Raw genomic sequence first — 18,025 nt, 5'->3', positions numbered from 1 at the left:
ATCTTCCTCCTTCTGGGTGATTCCTTTGCTCCATCCCATTCCCGAGGCCCAGGAAGTATCAAGGAGAGAGTCAGGTCTCTGGGGCAGAGGAGGACAGCCGGGCTGGGACCTCAGGCTTCTAGTCTGTCTCTAGGTATGGTGATTGTCGTTGCCCCGTGAGTAGCCGGCTCTGAGCCAGCATTAACTAGTCACTCGTCAATTCCTGAAGCACCTTCTTCAGCAGAAAAGCGTGGCCTCACCCTGCACTTGGCAAACAGGCCCCACCAGTGCCCTCTCGGCGGCATGGGGCTGGGGCTCCTGGCCTGAAAGGAAGAGTGGAAGCAAGGCCACGGGCACAGGGAGCTCTGCGCGTCGCTGGTGTGTGTCTGTGTGCTGTGTGTGTCTGTCACCACCACCATCACCACCATCATCATCATTACCTGAGCTGCACAGACCAGAACACACAAGTTGGAAGCTTGCAAATGTGTTTCATCTGTCCTACATGTGTCTTTTACATTTTGAACCAGTATTTTTTATAAAGGGAGATGTCACGTAAATACCCTGGTTTCTGGCTTCTTTTTAAAAATCTGAAGATTTGGTGACATGGACTTGCATTCCCACCTGGCACCAGTCAGCCAGAGCTAAGTAGCCACTGCTCCCTTTAAATGGGTCCAGGTCCCCAGGCCGCCCTCCCCAATTCACAGGTACACATGTCCACTCACATCTGAGCCACCTACTGGCCTTAATGGCCTTGGAGTTTGTCACCTCTGCTCTAATCCAATCCCTCCATCTCCCCAGGGATGACCAGAGAGGTTGTGTGGCCCACCCGAAGTCACCCAGCAAGTTGCAATGGAGTTGGGACTGGACCCCAGGCCTCTTGGCTTTCAGCTTCCTTATTGTCACTAAGGTATTTATAACTGTGGGGCTTCCAGCATCCAGGACTGTGAGAAATAAATATTTGTCATCTATGCCCTCCAGTCTCTGGTGTTTTTGTTATAGCAGCCCAAACGGACCTAGACAATCCATTTTAGGATGCTGGGACCCTGAGAAATAAGCCTCCTCTTTACATTCAGATTTTTTTCCTGAAAAATGAAATATAATTTTAAAAAGACGTTTCTGATTAAACAGACTCCAGAAATGACTAAACAGAAAGAGATACGTTCTCTTCCCTCATAAGAAAATTTATAGATGATATTTCTATGTATATTAGATTAAATCATATGGCCTTTTATTATGACATTTAAAAATTTATACTCTGCCTCATTTCACAAAGGAGTTAAAACAGAAATTTGGACATATTTTATGGAAATAATTATTTAACTCAGAGTCTGCTTTGTTACTGTAATATTCAAAAACTTTCTAGGAGAATTATGTCTTTAGGGGAACTCACAGGCAGTCTAAAGAGATGCTAGACGTACCCAAAGCAAACAAAAACACTAATTTGGAAAGCTACACCCACCTCAATGTTCATAGCAGCATTATTTACAATTGCCAAGATTGGGAAGCAACTTAAGTGTCCATCAACAGATGAATGGGTAAAGACGTGGTATATGTATACAATGGAACACCACTCGGCCATAAAAAAAGAATGAGGGGCTTCCCTGGTGGCGCAGTGGTTGAGAATCTGCCTGCCAATGCAGGGGACACAGGTTCGAGCCCTGGTCTGGGGAGATCCCACATGCCGCGGAGCAACTGGGCCCGTGAGCCACAACTACTGAGCCTGTGCATCTGGAGCCTGTGCTACGCAACAAGAGAGGCCGCGACAGTGAGAGGCCCGCGCACCGCGATGAAGAGTGGCCCCCGCTCGCCGCAACTAGAGAAAGCCCTCGCACAGAAACGAAGACCCAACACAGCCAAAAATAAATAAATAAATAAATAAATAAATTTTTTAAAAAGAATGAGATTTGGCCATTTGCAACAACGTGGATGGACCTGGAGGGTATCATGCTTAGTGAAATAAGTCCAGTGACAAATACTGTATGTATGTTATCACTTACCTGTGGAATCTAAAAAATAAAACAAATGAACGAATAATACGAAACAGAAACAGACTCACAGATACAGGTTACCGGTGGCGAGAGGGAAGGGGAAGGGAAGGGAAGGGAAGGGGCAAAGTAGGGGGAGGGGATTAAGAGGTGCAAACTACTATGTATAACATAAATAAGCTACAAGGATATATTATACAGCACAGGAAATATAGCTAGTATTTTATAACTACAAATGGAGTATAATCTATAAAAACATTGAATCACTATATTGTACACCTGAAACTAATATAATAAATCAACTGTACATCAAGAATAATTAATTAATTAATTAAAGAGATGCTAGATCAAACCATTTTTGTGAAGGTCCAGATAGTAAATGTTTTAGGCTTTGCCAGCTATAACCGTCCATGTTGCCACTACTCAGCTCTGTTATTGTAACACAAAAACCACAGACAACATGTAAACAAATGAGAGCATTGTGTTCTCTTGAAACTCTATTGCATCTAGATGAGAAGACGGATGTTAGCTGAACCTGTTGTGTAATCATTTCACAATATGTACAAATCAAACCACCATGCTGTAGCCCTTAAACTTATACAGTGATGTCTGTCAATTGTTTCTCAATAAAACTGGGGGAAAAAATTAATAAATACTCTAGCCTTTGACCCAAAAATTCTGCTTCCAAAAAATCTAGCCAGAAGGAAATCTGAAATGTGAAAAAAGCTAAATGCACAAAGATATCCAATGCAATCTTTTTTATAAACAATGAACACTTGGATCAACTTAATGTAAGTGCTGTGGTCCGTATGTTTGTTCTTCCAAAATTCATATGTGGAAATCCTAATGCCCAGGGTGATGGTTTTAGAAGATGGGGCCTTTGGGAGGTGATTTGTCATGTGGGTGAAGACTTCCAGAGTGGGAGGGTGCCTTATCAAGGAGACCCTAGCCCCTTCCGCCATGTGAGGACACAGTGAGAAGTCTGCCACCCAGGAGAGGGCCCTCACCCTGCCACGCTGACCCCCGATCGCAGGCCTCCAGCCTCCAGAACCATGGGAAATAAAGTTCTGTTGTTTATAAGCCACCCAGTTTGTGGTGTTTTGTTACAGCAGCCCAAACAGACCAAGACACTAAGTACACGGCAGTAGCGTCAAAATACACATTTCATTCATCAATGGGAGATGTTACAACCTTCAAAAATTATGGTATGGAGGATATTGATAACTGGGGAAAATGCTTTATTTTATACTTTTAAGTGAGCCAGGGAGGATGCAAGTTTGTTTATAAAGTTCAACCTCAAAACATAACAATTTTTTTTTAAATAATGAAAAGAATCATGGTCACACATTAGCTGCCTCGAAACTGGGAAAGTACGGGTGATTTTCCTTTTTGAGGGTCTACTGGGGTGGTGGTTGTTTTTTAATTTATCAGGAAACCCACGTCTTTTCTTTCCAGAGCAACCTGGAGCAACCAGGGAACAGCAAAGCTCTGTGGCCCAGTGGTTAGGTGCGGTGGTGGGGAGGGGATGCTCGCTCCATATTCTGGGTTCAAATCTCAGCACCTCCGCCTCACCAGCTGTCTGCCGGTCACATAAACGCCTCAAGGTCTAGTTTCCTTCCCTGTAAAATGGGAATGATATCAAGTTCCTGTCTCAAAGGGGAGTCACGAGAATTAAATGTCAGTACATAAAAAACAAAAATATGGAATTACCATGTTGTATACCTAAAAGTAATATCATACTGTGTCAACTATACTTCAATTTGCAAAGAAAGAAAGAAAGAAAGAAAGGAAAGAAAGAAAATGCACAGCCTGTTGCAAATGCTCAGGAAAGGTGAACTCTCCTCCAGTCTGGTAGAAACAAGCAATGCATTTAGGGACATTCAGACGAGTTACTTGCCCTTCGAATCTTGATTTCCTTAACAAGTTTCTCTCAAGCCAAAAGAATTAACACCTTTAGAAGAACGTCTCCTCGAGTCTTAATGAAGTTTTCACGGATTTGTTTTTCATGAAATTTTCTTTTTTATCCAATTTAAAGGATTACCCTTTAGTCTTCAATCATATTTTTCCAACTGTCTTGCCCTGTCTTTTATGAAATCATGGCAATAGTAAAAGCCAACTGTATTTTTTTTATCCCCTTAACTGGCAAGATCAAAACTTGATATCCACCCCTATGATGACACCAGTTTTTCAGTGTTATTGGTTAATGAAATTCCAAAAATCTGAGCACCCTGGCCTCCCCAACCCAATGGAAGGTCTTCTTGGACAGTCGCTTTCAGCTGCTTTTGAGATGTTTGTCGTGCACTTGGCTGCCCTCGAGTTAGAAAGTTCTTCCTCGGGGAAGCGGTGCCCTTTCTTTGGGTCCTCATCTGTCTGTGACAACCAGCACAGGGAGGGGGTAAACCAGGTACCACGCTTGGGCAGCTCTGATGCAATCGTCAGGCAGACATGTGAGAGCGTGTGCTGTGAGCCCTTTCCCTCCCATGGAAGAGGTGAGAATCCTCGCTGTGGTTTTCGGAGCTGATGCCTGGTCTGTTTTATATTTGTTGACCCAGCGATCTACAGTCGTTGATTAATTTCCTAAAGTTGGCCTAGAAACCCAGCAGCCAGCCCACTGTTGGTGACTGCGGCCTTTGTTCCCTTACGATTGCTATTCTGAGCAAATACTGCCCCCGTGTGGACAGAGGCTGCATTACCATTGCCTGGGAAAAAACCTTTCCGGGGGCCACCGTTTAAGGAAGTGGCTCTAATGGGCTTTCCCTAATAAAACTCAAGTTCCCTCTCTACCTGTCCTCGTGTCTATGTTCTGAGTGTTCCAGAGAAAGTAGTCCAATTAAGTAGAGACTGCTCTAAGATAAGGGTGTGAATTTAGGCTCCACTGCTAAGTGGACACCCCCTCCCAGGCTCAGTTTTCTTTTTTTTTTTTAACATCTTTATTGGAGTATAATTGCTTTACAATGGTGTGTTAGTTTCTGCTTTATAACAGAGTGAATCAGCTATACCTATACATATATCGCCATATCTCCTCCCCCTTGCATCTCCCTCCCACCCTGCCTATCCCACCCCTCTAGGTGGACACAAAGCACCGAGCTGATCTCCCTGTGCTATGAGGCTGCCTCCCACTAGCTATTTTACATGTGGTAGTGTATATATGTCCATGCCACTCTCTCACTTTGTCCCAGTTTACCCTTCCCCCTCCCCATAACCTCGAGTCCATTCTCTAGTAGGTCTGCGTCTTTATTTCCGTCTTGCCCCTAGGTTCTTCATGACTTTTTTTTTTTTTTTTTTTAGATTCCATATATATGCGTTAGCATACGGTATTTGTTTTTCTCTTTCTGACTTACTTCACTCTGTATGACAGACTCTAGGTCCATCCATCTCACTACAAATAACTCAATCTCGTTTCTTTTGATGGCTGCAGGCTCAGTTTTCTAATCAATAAAATGGACCAGCAGGCGCCACACATAACTTGTGAGACTGAGATAGAAAAACCAGAAACTAAAAGCAAAATACAGCCTATGCTCCTTGGCATGAATAAGGAGTCAATAAACATTCACTATAATCAGTTCTCATAGAGAATTTTATGCCCATATTATATAACAATTTTTCAAATGTTGTAATTAATAGGGTACCAATTCACTGACTAGCACAACAGAAGTCTTGGTGGGTTTTGCCGTGAAGGGTTGCCTCAGTCACTATTATTCATTCATTTACTCATTAAATATATATTTAATAATATTTAAAATAAAATATATTTCTTTAGCAACTCCTGTTTATCACTGTTCCAGGCATTCAAGACTCAATCGTAAGGTGCAATTAATATCGTTTAGACTAAAGGTCTGGGGGAAAGTAACACACTAAGAATGTGTTTTCCTATTGAAAAATAAAAGAAAAAAAAAGTGTATGTGATACAATAACCCATATAACTAAACAGTTCCACTCCTAGGTATATGCTCAAAAGAACTGAAAACAGATATTCAAACAGAAACGTGTACGTGCAAGTTCCTAGCAGCACTATTCCCAACAGCCAAAAGGCAGAAACAACCCAAACGCCTATCAACAAATGGAAGATAAACAAATGTGCCGTATCCATACAATGGAATATTATTCAGCCATGAAAAGGAACAAAGCACTGATTCCTGCTGTCACATGGGTAAACCTTCAAAACATGATGCTGAGTGAAAAAGCCAGGCACAAAAAGGTCCATATTGTATGAGACCATTTGTATGAAATATCCAGAATAGGTAAAGGCATAGAGACACTTGCATAGTTAAAACTACTGATTTTTCAGCTTTTAGAATCAAACTCGATAAGTATGGACAACGTTCTTATGGTTCTTATGGTTCCAGAACCCAGATCAAGTGTCACTAGTCTTGAACATGGAACAGCAAAAGTACAAATAACATAAATTGAGAAGTGGAAGTAGAGATGTGATGAGACGGGGCAGACACCATCATTATCATCATTTCACAAGAGGGGAGGCAGAAGGTCCGCAGCAGAGCAGCTGTTCTCAACTGAAGGAGGTGCTGCCCACCCTCAAGGACACTTGGAAATATTTTTCTCACGTAACAGGCAGATCCTCCACCTTGGGTAGGGGTGTGGGCAGGAATGCTAACGTTCCGTCTTACAATAAATGGTCAGTCCCACGCAACACAACTTTGTTCCCCCCAAAATGCCAACAGTGCCCCCACTGAGAAACACTGCAACGGGCAAGCTAAAAATTCTGGCACAGTGGAATGGAGAGGATTCGAGAGACGAGAGCTAGTAGCCATAACGCTGGTAATGCCAGTAGAAGCTTGGAAAAACGGTCTTGCATCAGAAGAGCCGCACTGAGGGAGTAGGGAGGTAGTGCAAGACCCTCGTTTTTCACTATAAACACTATTTGGCTGTTTTAACCATTTGCATGTGTGATGTTGTTTATTTTTACATAAATGGCCATTTCAACAGTATGGAAAGGGCTATGTAGCTATCGGCTACAACATTTCACTTGAATTTTTTAATGTTTTCTTATGTCACATGCCCTTTGGTTTCAAAGACAAATCCAGCTTGGAACTACACAGCAGCTGTTTGTTTTTCAAGGGAAGAAAATGCATCATTTGAAGCCACATAATTCACATCTCAACAAAGAAGCACCCACGTTTCTGTTTACCTGATGACGGGCGCCACCATGTGGCAATGATGTGTCCCCAACCTTCAGTCCACACTGCCTGAATGAAGATTCTCAGAGAATTTCTAATTTTGTAGCATTCACACTATTGCAAATTGGGTGCGTACCATGGAACGCTAACATGTATCTAATTCACAATTTCAAATTTGCATAAAGTAAGACCTCGCTGCGTCAGCTGGGGTCCAGTCAGGCGGATGCTACTTCTGAAAATCTGTAAACTTCTCAACCCCAGGCGTAGTTTGTATTGTAGATAAAAGGAAGCCATCGAGCTGGCTGTGATTTACGATTATTTGCTTTATATTAAGGATCAGCAAAAGGCAATAAAAAGAGTCATTAGAGGATTCCATTTTCCAATTTGCTACACTTGCCTGCTCACCTTCAAAACTAACCGATAATAATGAGGGAGAGATAATACAAGTTCAACCAAAAGTTCAAGTCTTGCTGTTGATTTTTGACATTGCCTTACTGCTTCTGGTCGACAAAACCATGGATCTTGTCGTTCTGCAGCTTTGCACCCTGCATCTGTTGTCCACATGATAATGGCAACTCCTTAACCGGCTAACCAGCACCTCTGCAGCCTCTTCAAACCCTGCCCTGGCAGAAAATTCTCTTACTCAAGTGGATCCCACCTACTGATGATCCCTGAAGTGGGTCTTTCTGCCTTCAACCTCCAGAGGGAAGTTGGAAGGGAACAGCAGGCGCAAACCCTCTCAGGTCCATGTGCAAGTCTCAGATTAGGTGACACTTCCAGGAAGCCCTCCCGACCTTCCTCATGGGGTTCAGATGCACCAACAGGTGGGGCCTTCCAGGAATGGGAATCAAGTTCAACATGGTGGGATGAGCAGCCCCACAGGGTCTCTACTGTATGAAAGTTCAACCCCACTTGGAGGTAGCCTCAGTGACTCAATGACCATGTCCCGGCATGGAGCTGGAATACGGCTGTGACTAAGTCCAATCATGTTAATCCTCTGCTCAAAGCCCTCAGTAGCTCCCCATCACGCTCAGAGCAAAAGTCAAATCCTTCCAACAGCCAGCAGGTCCCCATCTCCCGTCTCCTCAGCCACCTGGCCAGACGGCCACCTGCGCTTTCTCACTGTTCTTGAGTAACCCAGGACCTTTGCACGAGCCACAGTAAGCCAGATCTACTTCCGGAACTTCTTGATGGAGTCACCTTAGAAGGGGGGAGAGGGGGGAGGGAAGAGAAGCAGGGAGACAGGAAAGCAGGATGGGTTCGTAGAGAAAGAGGAGAGGGCGAGAGGGCAAAGGTCAATCCGCTCCCCCTGGAGCCGAGAGGCTCCTTCCTCCAGGACTAGATTTCCTTTAATGTTGGGACTTCACCACACCCTCCCCCCACTCTCCAGGATCACTGATTTGAACCTGTACCTTCCTGCCCCACATCCTCCCTGTAAACTAGAAGGCAGAGGCATCTCCATCCTGCCCCTGGCTCTCTCTGAAGCCAACACCTGAGGCAAAGAGGAGAAGACGATGGTGACCAGTTTCTTTCTTCCTTTTTTTTTTTTAAACTGGGTTTGGGGCATTCCCGGAAATAAACATCAAAATAGAAGTGGTGTCATTCTACTGCAGAGTTACAGTCACTGAGTAATGAACATAAAGGTTAGCTCGTGGGATGTTGAACTATAAAAATGTTAAATATTTCAATAAAATCACATTAATAGAGTCTCATAGTCCCTGCAGCATTTGCAATAACACAAATCACTATTGCTCTGTCTTGGGAAATTTTGTCCCAAATAGTTGAATAGCAAAGCTGGTTGGACGAGTAAACGAAGCTTGTTCACAACAGCGCCACCTGGTGGTGTAGTTTATTTAGCACTTTCCAGGGTTAAAATATCTGGGGTCTTGGTCAGTTCCATGGGGAAAATACTTTGAATTATTCAAAGTATTCAAAGTGTTCGATTATTGACTGTCTTTAAGAACGCACCTCTCAAATGCAATTGGCAAAAGTGAATTGTGCTCATCGCCTTCCTCATGACTAGAGACTGGTTTGGTCCCAAATGTAATCAAACCCCAGTAACTGCTTTAGCTTAATTCACAGAAATATTCACTTTACAAAAACTCACGTAGAAACTACAGCCAGCTACCCATCTCTATGTTAAAAGTACAGACCTAGCTCAACCCCTTTACCAGCCATGGACAGGTTACTTAAATTCTCTGGGCCTCGGCTTCCTCATCTGTCAAATGGTGAGAATAAATTCTCCGCCTTAAGATAACGCATGTAAAGCCCCTTCATGCTTTTCTATTAAGTAAATGCTCAACGAAAAATCAGAAGACATGGATTCTGAACTATTAAAGGTGGTTATTTTAGAGGAGGAAGTTTCACTTTCTATGTTATAGATTTACACGAAGCTTGCTTCTTCATAAAGACATATTGTGCTTGTAGTTTTAAATCAACGGGTTTTTTGTACTGTGGTAAAATACACATAACACAAAATTTACCATTTTAACTGTTTTCAAGTGTAAAACTCAGTGGCGTTAAGCACATTTACATTGTTGTGCTTCTATAACCACCCTCCATCTCCAGAATATTTTCATCTTCCCAAACTGAAACTCTGTCCCCGTTAAACTCTTCATCTTTCTCCCCTACCCCTCGATCCTGGCAGCCACCATTCTAGTTTCTGTCTCTGTGGACTGGACTATTCTAAGTGGAATCATGCAGTATTTGCTCTTTTGTGCAAAATCAGGGTTTTTTAATGGAGTATACATGAGGCATCAAGCAATACCTCTGTCTTCTGTAAAGCCCTCAGTCAACTGTATTATTCCAAAAGTCCTAACAGTGTGGTCCAGGGACCTCCTCCGCGTCCAAAAGACCCCTCAGGGGGTCCAAGGGTCAAAAGATCTAATACCAGGAAATTATTTGATTTTCACACTCTCGACTGGAGTTTTCCAGAGGCCACATGGTGTGCGATGTCCCCAAAGGCTGAATGCAGGGCAGTAAGACACTAGTGACAGTGACAAAAAAGTGAAACCATGCTATTCTTCTCATAAAATGTTTTTGCCTTGGAAACTTTGTTATCTACCATGAAAAGATATGTTATTTATATTAACATGTAGTGGGTTTGTTTTTCCTCATGAATTAAAGTTTTAAGTCCGTTTTAACCAGAATATGGTAAATATCAATAGGCATAACCCAAATAAAAAAACTTTCGAGGACCCTGAAGAATTTTTAAGGGTGTAAAGGGATTCTGAAGCCAAAAGTCTTCAGAATGGCCGAATTCTGTCAACCTTTCCTACAACAAATGATGCTTGGATTGGCATAGACCTAGGAAAACTTTTTCAGCATATATATCGGTGATTTGTGAATGGCTAAACTTCTCAGACGTGAATAATACCCTTTTCCAGGCACTATCTCTGCTCTCCTGCAACCTGATTATCAAACTCTGCCCTCAAGCCATCTTCACATCCTTCACACCCTCACAAACATGCACACCCAGTAAAAAAGCAATCATTCAAGTACTCCAGACCAAAGCTCTCTCAATCCTAGCTATTTATTAATCCTAGCGTTTATTCCTCTAAAATACCAGTCCCACCCACAATCATCCTCTCGGTAAAACTCCTCTCACTTTGTATACTGATGTATAAGCAAAAATAAACTAAGCAGTGGTGAGCGTGAATTACATTTGTTGCCATGGAAATGCTTATGTCAAGGAACTCAGTAATTAATTTCAAAGGTATGAGGTTATTCTGACATAATTCTCGGCAAACACCTCTCCGTCTTTAATGAATTGCTGGGCTAGAATAAACCACATATATTATCCATCTTTCCATCCATCCATCCGTTCTGCCAACAAATATTAAAGAGTGCCAAGCTCTGCACAGGCCTGGGGATACATTGATAACAAATTTCTGCCCTCAGGGAGTTCACCTGCAACTGGGGGAAGACCAAACAAATGCACATTATAATGGCAGGTGGTGCTGAGTGCTAGGAAGAAAGATAATGCCAGATCCAGAGACGGAGAGGGCTGGAGAGACTTGGGGGCTGGTGACGCATGAGCACTTGAACATGGATTATCCAAGGTACCAGGTATAAAGGAGGTACCAGGCATGACTCAGCAAGGGCATCACTGCTGAAAGAGGAAGGTGCCTAAGATGTTCCAGAAGGACAACCAAGTCCCCTGTGGTTGCCGTAATCAATGAGAGGAGGGGATGGGGGAAACCAGGGGTCAGGCCTGGTGAGCAAAGCCATGGCCAGGATTGGATTTTATACTGTGAGTCATGTAAGATCATTGCAGGGTTTGAGCAAGGATGGGGTAAAATGACCTCTATTGTAAAAGACAGTTCTGGCAGCCACGTGATTAGATGGAAGAAGAGGTTAAAGAGGGAAGAGGGGAGACTAAAAAGGTGAAGTCATCAAGGTGAAGCTCGTGTCTTGGTCTAGGGTGATGGCAATGGAGGTGACGGGAAACGGCCATGTGTCCGGATGTGTTTTGAAGGAATGGAGGGAACGTTTGCTCTTAGATTGGACGGGAAATGAGAGAGGAGTCCAGGGTGACTGAAAAGGGTTTGGTCCATTCCACAGAGGGAGGAAGATGGGCTGCCATCATTCCAGGCGCGTTGAGCTCAGATGCCAGCTGGGGACCCGGGTGCAGATGTGCAAGAGGCAGCTGTGAGCGACACATCTGGGCTCAGGGGCAGGGCCAGGGCGTGGACAGTCCTGAGGCTGGACCAATGCGGACAGAGCCCTGAACCCTGGGTCCTGCCGGGTCCTGCCATGTCAAGAGGCATGGAAGGGAAGATCCACCCGTTCCTAAAATCCCTGCTGGGGCTGCTGCGGGGTAAAGTGAAAATCCCTGGGGCACTGAGGATGGCAATCAGTCCACTGACGATGACGCTTGTGAGGCACGAAGCCCAGGGACACTTTAACCATCATTATGAGGAGATTACAGCTGCCCAAATAGAATATCCAGGAACCTTAGGTAACTTCTCACTCTTTGGAGTAAATAAGAATCACCTGGTGTGCTTGGTAGGCATTCAGGTTTCTCAACCCTGCTCCAGGGGAGGTCGGGCTGGGAGACATGCCAGGTGATTCTGATTCTATGGCTACAGTCCATAGGAGCCATAGACGTTCGGGAGTTTGATGTGTGTGCAAAAGTGAGGATGCAATTTCACTGTGACGAATAAGGGTAAAGGACAGAAAAGAAATGTGATTTTTTTTTTTCTTCTTTGGTATAACTTTCCATAAACTCACAGGTTGGAAATCTTTTGTCACATGAGTATGTCCCATTCACACTAGGAAGTAGAATCTCACTGAAAGGCTGTACAATTGCATTAACATCAGGTGCCCAAGTCCCAGACACTGGCACAGAGATGTCACCCAGGCACCACAAATGGCCAAGTTCTGAGGAAGGAAGGGCAGACTTAGGTCTAACCAAGTCTGAAAATGAACCTGAGATTCTGCACTTCTCTCTGACCCTTGGAAAGAGAGCCGAGTGTAACAGAAGAGACGCCTCCCTCATAACGGCCAGCAAAGCTGTCTGGCCTTGGGATCACATGTGGCCTTCTGGGGACCTCGGGCTCCTCGTCTGTCCAAGGAGGGGGTCGAGTGCAGCCTCTGGAAGTTCAGCTCTCTCACCCTCTTGACATTACACAGCCACGGAGGGCTCTTTCCTTCTTTCTTTTTCAGCACTTGCCTGAGCCGGGCTAAGATATGGTCAGCCTATCCCTGCAAAAATTTTGGACTTTAGCTATTTGAGAAACTGTACAGAAAAAAAGGGTTGAATACATGAAAGTAGTTAACAGTCACACACTGTACGTGTCCAGAGGTGATGCAGTTGACGTGCGATGGGATGAAGAAGCCCCCGCCTCCCCAAAATTGAGATCTACTTTAAACCTCTAGACTTTTATTTACCCGTTTATAGGACTACATATAGAGGCTGGAGACACAGGTGAGATGAAACCACAAATATGCAATAAACCCAAACAAGAAAGTGAGAACTTCTACAGGACAAATGACCCAGTTTCTTCAATAAGTAAAATGTCATGGGTGTGTGTGTGTGTGTGTGTGTGTGTGTGTGTGTGTGTATGTGTGTGTGTGTGTGTGTGTCGGGGGTAGAAGGTTAAGATTAAAATCGGGTTAAGAAACCTATCAACTAAACCAAGTAAGTGGATCTTGTTTGGATCCTGACTGCAACTTACCAGTTGTCAGAAGACGTTTCTGAGACAACCAGGGAATGCAGACAGACATGGAGGTCAGTTATGAGAAATCATTTTCCGTTTAGTTAGGTGTGATCAGGAAAAGCCCTTATCTGTTAGAGATACTTAGAAGTGTCTGAGGAATGAAATTAAATTATGTCTAAGATTTGCTTTAAAATACTCAGGAAAGGGGTGGGGAATCACAGAGACTGGCAAAGTGTTGCTGAGAGCACATGGGGACTCATAATATTAATCTATTACAGTGTATGTCTAAAATTACATTTATAAAAAGTTAAAACAAAATCAGAAAGCAGGGACACAAAAAAGACCAAAGCCCAAGACTGCAAAACACCAAATCTATATTTACATCCACATATAATAACATAACTTTAAGCTGAAATATATCATAAATAAAACAAGTAATGTCTACGGTTTGACAACTTAAGTATCAACAATTAAAATAAATCAAACTGGAATGAAATAAATACATAAACAAAAATCCAACAGATTGTACCTCTATTATATGTACTGTTGTCTCAAAGAAAAAAAAAAAACACAAAACCAGTAGTATCCCAATAGTTAATACTGATGGACAAAAAAAACAAAAAACAAAACAAAAAAAAAAACATATTTTGGAGTACAAGGGCTGTGGAAAGAAAAAAAACTGATATTTTTATGCACTCAGAAATGTGGTTAAAAAGGAGAAATCTGAAAGCCCCCAAAAATTTCAGCATAACACGAACTGACTTGTTTTCAAATAGATTTGGTGATTTTTTTTTTTTAATACAGATTTAAATTTCAGCCCTCTATTATCATGTATCCCCTTTTAGGATTTATATTTATCATCACAGCAAGCTTTCTTTAACACTCATTGGATTAGGTAAGGATCAGGTCAATCATCTTGCAAATGTGTTAATCTTCAAAAGTAGGCTATAAAAGTGCAAAACTATGAAAACAAAAATCTAGATTATGTACATATGGCTCAGCTTGTGAACAGGAAGAAAGGTAAATAGTGTACACTTTCCTGATACAAAGCACTTCATCACGATGCCAGCAGACTGATCTCAAACCAGGTCTCCCTTTCACCTGGGAGTTAAGACTTTTCTATCGAGTAGGTGTCATGTTGCATAATGAAAACAAACAAAAAAACATCAGGATTCTTTGAGGACATTACCCTTGCTCTAATGGAGAAGGGCAGGGCAAGAAAAATTAACAGTGCAAATTTATTTTTGAAACAGTTTTGTTAATGAAGTATTTTGTGGTCGCTAAACCCAGGTACTGCAGAATACACTCAGCCATGGACAGCGGATTAAGAAAACAGAAGTTTAAAACATCTAGTAAGCCAGCTGGTGGCTAGTCTCTCATTAAAACCCAAATTGCATGTACACTGAGAAAAACGCTGCTGCTTCAAAACAACCAAAAATGGGAAGACAATTGAGGTCTCAAAACAGATTACCTCTCCCCTGAGTACCAGAAAACTCAGCCAGCACGCACTCCTGCAAAATCCACGTGTCTGTAATTAACCTGAGTGTGTCCACAGTTAACCCAAATGCCAGACACACCAAGACTTCCAAATGCAAACCTAAAATTACTCCAAAACTTTCATTTCTTTTAAAATTGTTTCCAATATATATATAATTCACATGTACAATTTAGTGTTTATATTTTTATATATGAATTTAGGCAAATGCCAGAAAAACCCAGGAATTGCCCAACAAAAATGATTAATTTGATAGAAAACAAATTTAAGTAACTCCACATACGATTTGGTATGCTTATTGAATGTGTGGCTGGCCTACAGAGGAAATGTTTCCCTGTAGATACACACACTTAAAAATCCCGCAAACCATGCCATTCCCTCAGAAAAGGACTGTGGATCTGGGTCTTTCTCAGATGACATACCGAAATTTGCAGTAAAAGGGCACCAAATTCAGAATGGCTGATCTCCGTACATGCAGCACATATTCATAGGGGGTCAATGCTTCTGTTAACAATTCTGTTAAGACAACAGACTGCGGAGGATTTAACATAATACAAATCATTGAGAAATTCTTTTTTAAAAAACATACATTTTAAATGAAAGAGGACAAGTAGCAGAAACATGCTCCAAGTGATGAGCAACATTAGAGAAAAGAATACACACAGTTTTAAACAAGCAGGTTTACAACATATATTTACAGTTTTACCTGAGGTGCAAGCGTTATATACTTTCTCCCCATCCCACCCCCCAGCCCAAATGATTTCTTTTCAGCAGCGCTCAAGTATGCAAAAAAACTCCACTTCTTATTTGGTCAATTCTAAAAAAAATATTATTCAGGGCAAAATAGAGATGTCCGGTCTCCATTTGTGTACAACCCAACTGTTCCAACTATAGTTTTTATTGCTATTTGGTACAAAAGTTAACAGAACAACTTTACAAAACCGTAGTGTTCTTTATATATGTACAGTACAATCACAGCTTATTTCAGTAGCTTTCACCATCTGCTTTTTCAAAAGATGAACTAATTCAATTTCATGGAGAGTACACATTTATATCCATCAAGACCTAAGGGGGGGGAGGGGGAAAGGTTTAAAAATGATTAGGATAAAACTAAATACAGTATACAAAAATCTTAAGAAAGAAAAAAAAAAGTATAATAAATAAACAGAGCTAAAGGGATCTAGAAATGCAATGGGTTCCATTTAAGCTTAAATTTTGTGACCAAAGTCTCAGGAGTCTAAATAAATAAAAGCTGCACTATTTAGGGGGTGCTAATATATACTTAACAGTGATTTAATGAAGATGATTTAACCAAGAACCAGAATTCATATCTGACAGTTGCCAAAGGCAACTGCCACCTATAAGAAACTCTGGAAGTTTATACCCTATGAAAGGGAAATTCATGGCACAGAGTGTAACAATATTTGTTCAGCCAACACCTATCGACTTGTACGGCTGAAATTCCCAGCGATGGGCCAGCCACTGAATGAAGGAGACCCCTCCTCAGCTTAGCTCGGAGTGGAAGCCCAACGCACAGGTAAGATGGGCACAAATGGGTAAGAACCACAGCTCAGACGGAACACAAACAGGGAAGCCCCAGTTCCCGGCAAACATTCTGCAGAGATGATATGTGAGCTGGTCCTGAAGTCTCAGAACGAGGTTGTTTGGCAAAGAGGGTGCAGGAAGGATGTTCCCGGGGAGAGAGGAATGCAAGCAGAGTAGCCCAGAGGCTGCAGGAAGAGGCCGGAGCTGGATAAACAGGACGGTTCCCATCTGCTGTTACATGCAGTGCAAATAATCTATTGCTTACAACCTATAAATTTTCTGTTTTCAGGTTTTAAGGCAGAGTGGATTTAATCTCATTCCTGTGATGACACCAGTCTCACACCACTGGCATCACCTGAGCGGGAGAGAAGGATGTAGAGCTGCAGAGGCTGACGGGCCCCATGTGTCCCAGTGAAAACAGAAGAAGAAATTCTGCCCTAGTCCATGAGCCTTTATCTCTGTACCTAGATCTAGCAGGCACTCAGTCAAGAGTCTGCTCCATGGGGATATGGTGGTGGTTTGACAGGACAAGAGTTACCTGGGAGGGAACTAGATCGGTCCATGAGCCCCAATCTTGCCATTCAATTTATTTTTAAAAGCGTCCTAGTGTGACTCTCACACAGACATCATGCCCTCTGCCCAAACTTGGAAGTAACTAAACTAACACGTGTACAACTCCAAGAACACTGAGGCTTTGGGGTAGCTACCGTTAGATACATTTGCCATGTGAACCAAAAAGTCGAAATAAACCTACTTGCTCTGTCCCACTCCCCTCCCCCAACAGATAAGGATTTATAAAGGCTTTGAACAAGCTCTTAAACAGGAGGGTTGGGGCACAGGCCTTGGACTGTGCAGACCTACGACCAAAAGTAGGCAGAGTAAGGCGCTGGGCAAGTTACATAATCCAAGTCTCAGTCTCCATATCTGTAAAGTGGGCACAGGACCTCCTAACCCAGGGATCGGCAAACTTGTTCTGTAAAGGGCCAGACAGTTAATATTCTCGGCTTTGCAGGCCATGAAGTCCCTATCACAATTACCCACCTCTGCTGCTGTGGCACCAAGCAGTCACAGACAATACGTAAAGGAATGGATGTGGCTGTGTGCCAATAAAACTTTATTGACAAAAACAGGTGGCAGGCAGTTGGCTAACCCCTGACCTGATGCTGTAAGAAGGATTAAATGAGCTGATGGCGACAAAACACTTCACTCAACGCCTGGCATGAAACAAATGCTTAGTAACTTCCAGTTGCTATTGTTGTTTTTACCATTATCATCGCTGCTGATATGCAGAGACCGGGAGGACTCTGTTTTAAGACACTTCAAAAGTCAAATTCAAAGCAATTTTACTTTTTATTATTATACTGGATAAGCTAGATGGTTTATTTTCAATTAAGTAAAATCAATGCATTATATGTGCTCACCTTTCATCCCCAAAATAGGGAATCAAGTTTTTTTGTCATTTGGTCGATAATGTGCGTTCCCAATAAAATTCTCATAGTTCCTCTTCTGTAGCATGCTGCTAGATAAGTGTTGATAGGACACAGGCCTTTTTCCTGATTGAAAAAAAAAAGCATAAAAGGGCATTTAGAATTAAGTTCAACAGTTAGGTAAAATGTGTGGGATGTTAGAAGTCAATTTTCAAAATTCCTAACTGATAATGTGACCAGAACACATAAGATGCATACATGTTATAAAGGTACTTACAAGGTGAAATGTTTTTAAATG

General features: G+C 42.4%; 1 protein-coding gene across 6 annotated transcripts in view; it reads right to left on the bottom strand.

The window, feature by feature from the left end:
- Positions 1-10,493: 10,493 nt before the first annotated feature.
- ZNF217 (zinc finger protein 217) overlaps positions 10,494-18,025 on the bottom strand; it is a 43,223-nt gene continuing 35,691 nt past the window's right edge. For 4 of the 6 annotated variants that reach the window (XM_029221047.1, XM_029221043.1, XM_029221050.1 and 1 more), the window contains one exon: positions 10,494-17,853. In XM_029221047.1, the coding sequence (XP_029076880.1) occupies positions 17,744-17,853 (110 nt within the window). In that variant the 3' untranslated portion in view covers positions 10,494-17,743. The remainder of the gene's footprint in view (positions 17,854-18,025) is intronic. The other 2 variants (XM_029221044.1, XM_029221049.1) reach the window with 1 other exon arrangement.

The sequence above is a fragment of the Monodon monoceros genome, unplaced genomic scaffold (genome assembly GCF_005190385.1).
Source record: "Monodon monoceros isolate NGI ecotype Baffin Bay Population unplaced genomic scaffold, NGI_Narwhal_1 Super_Scaffold_13, whole genome shotgun sequence".
NCBI classification, from domain to species: Eukaryota; Metazoa; Chordata; class Mammalia; order Artiodactyla; family Monodontidae; genus Monodon; species Monodon monoceros.
Note: the sequence above shows the minus strand (reverse complement) of the source record. Positions and strands in the feature narration are given on the sequence as shown.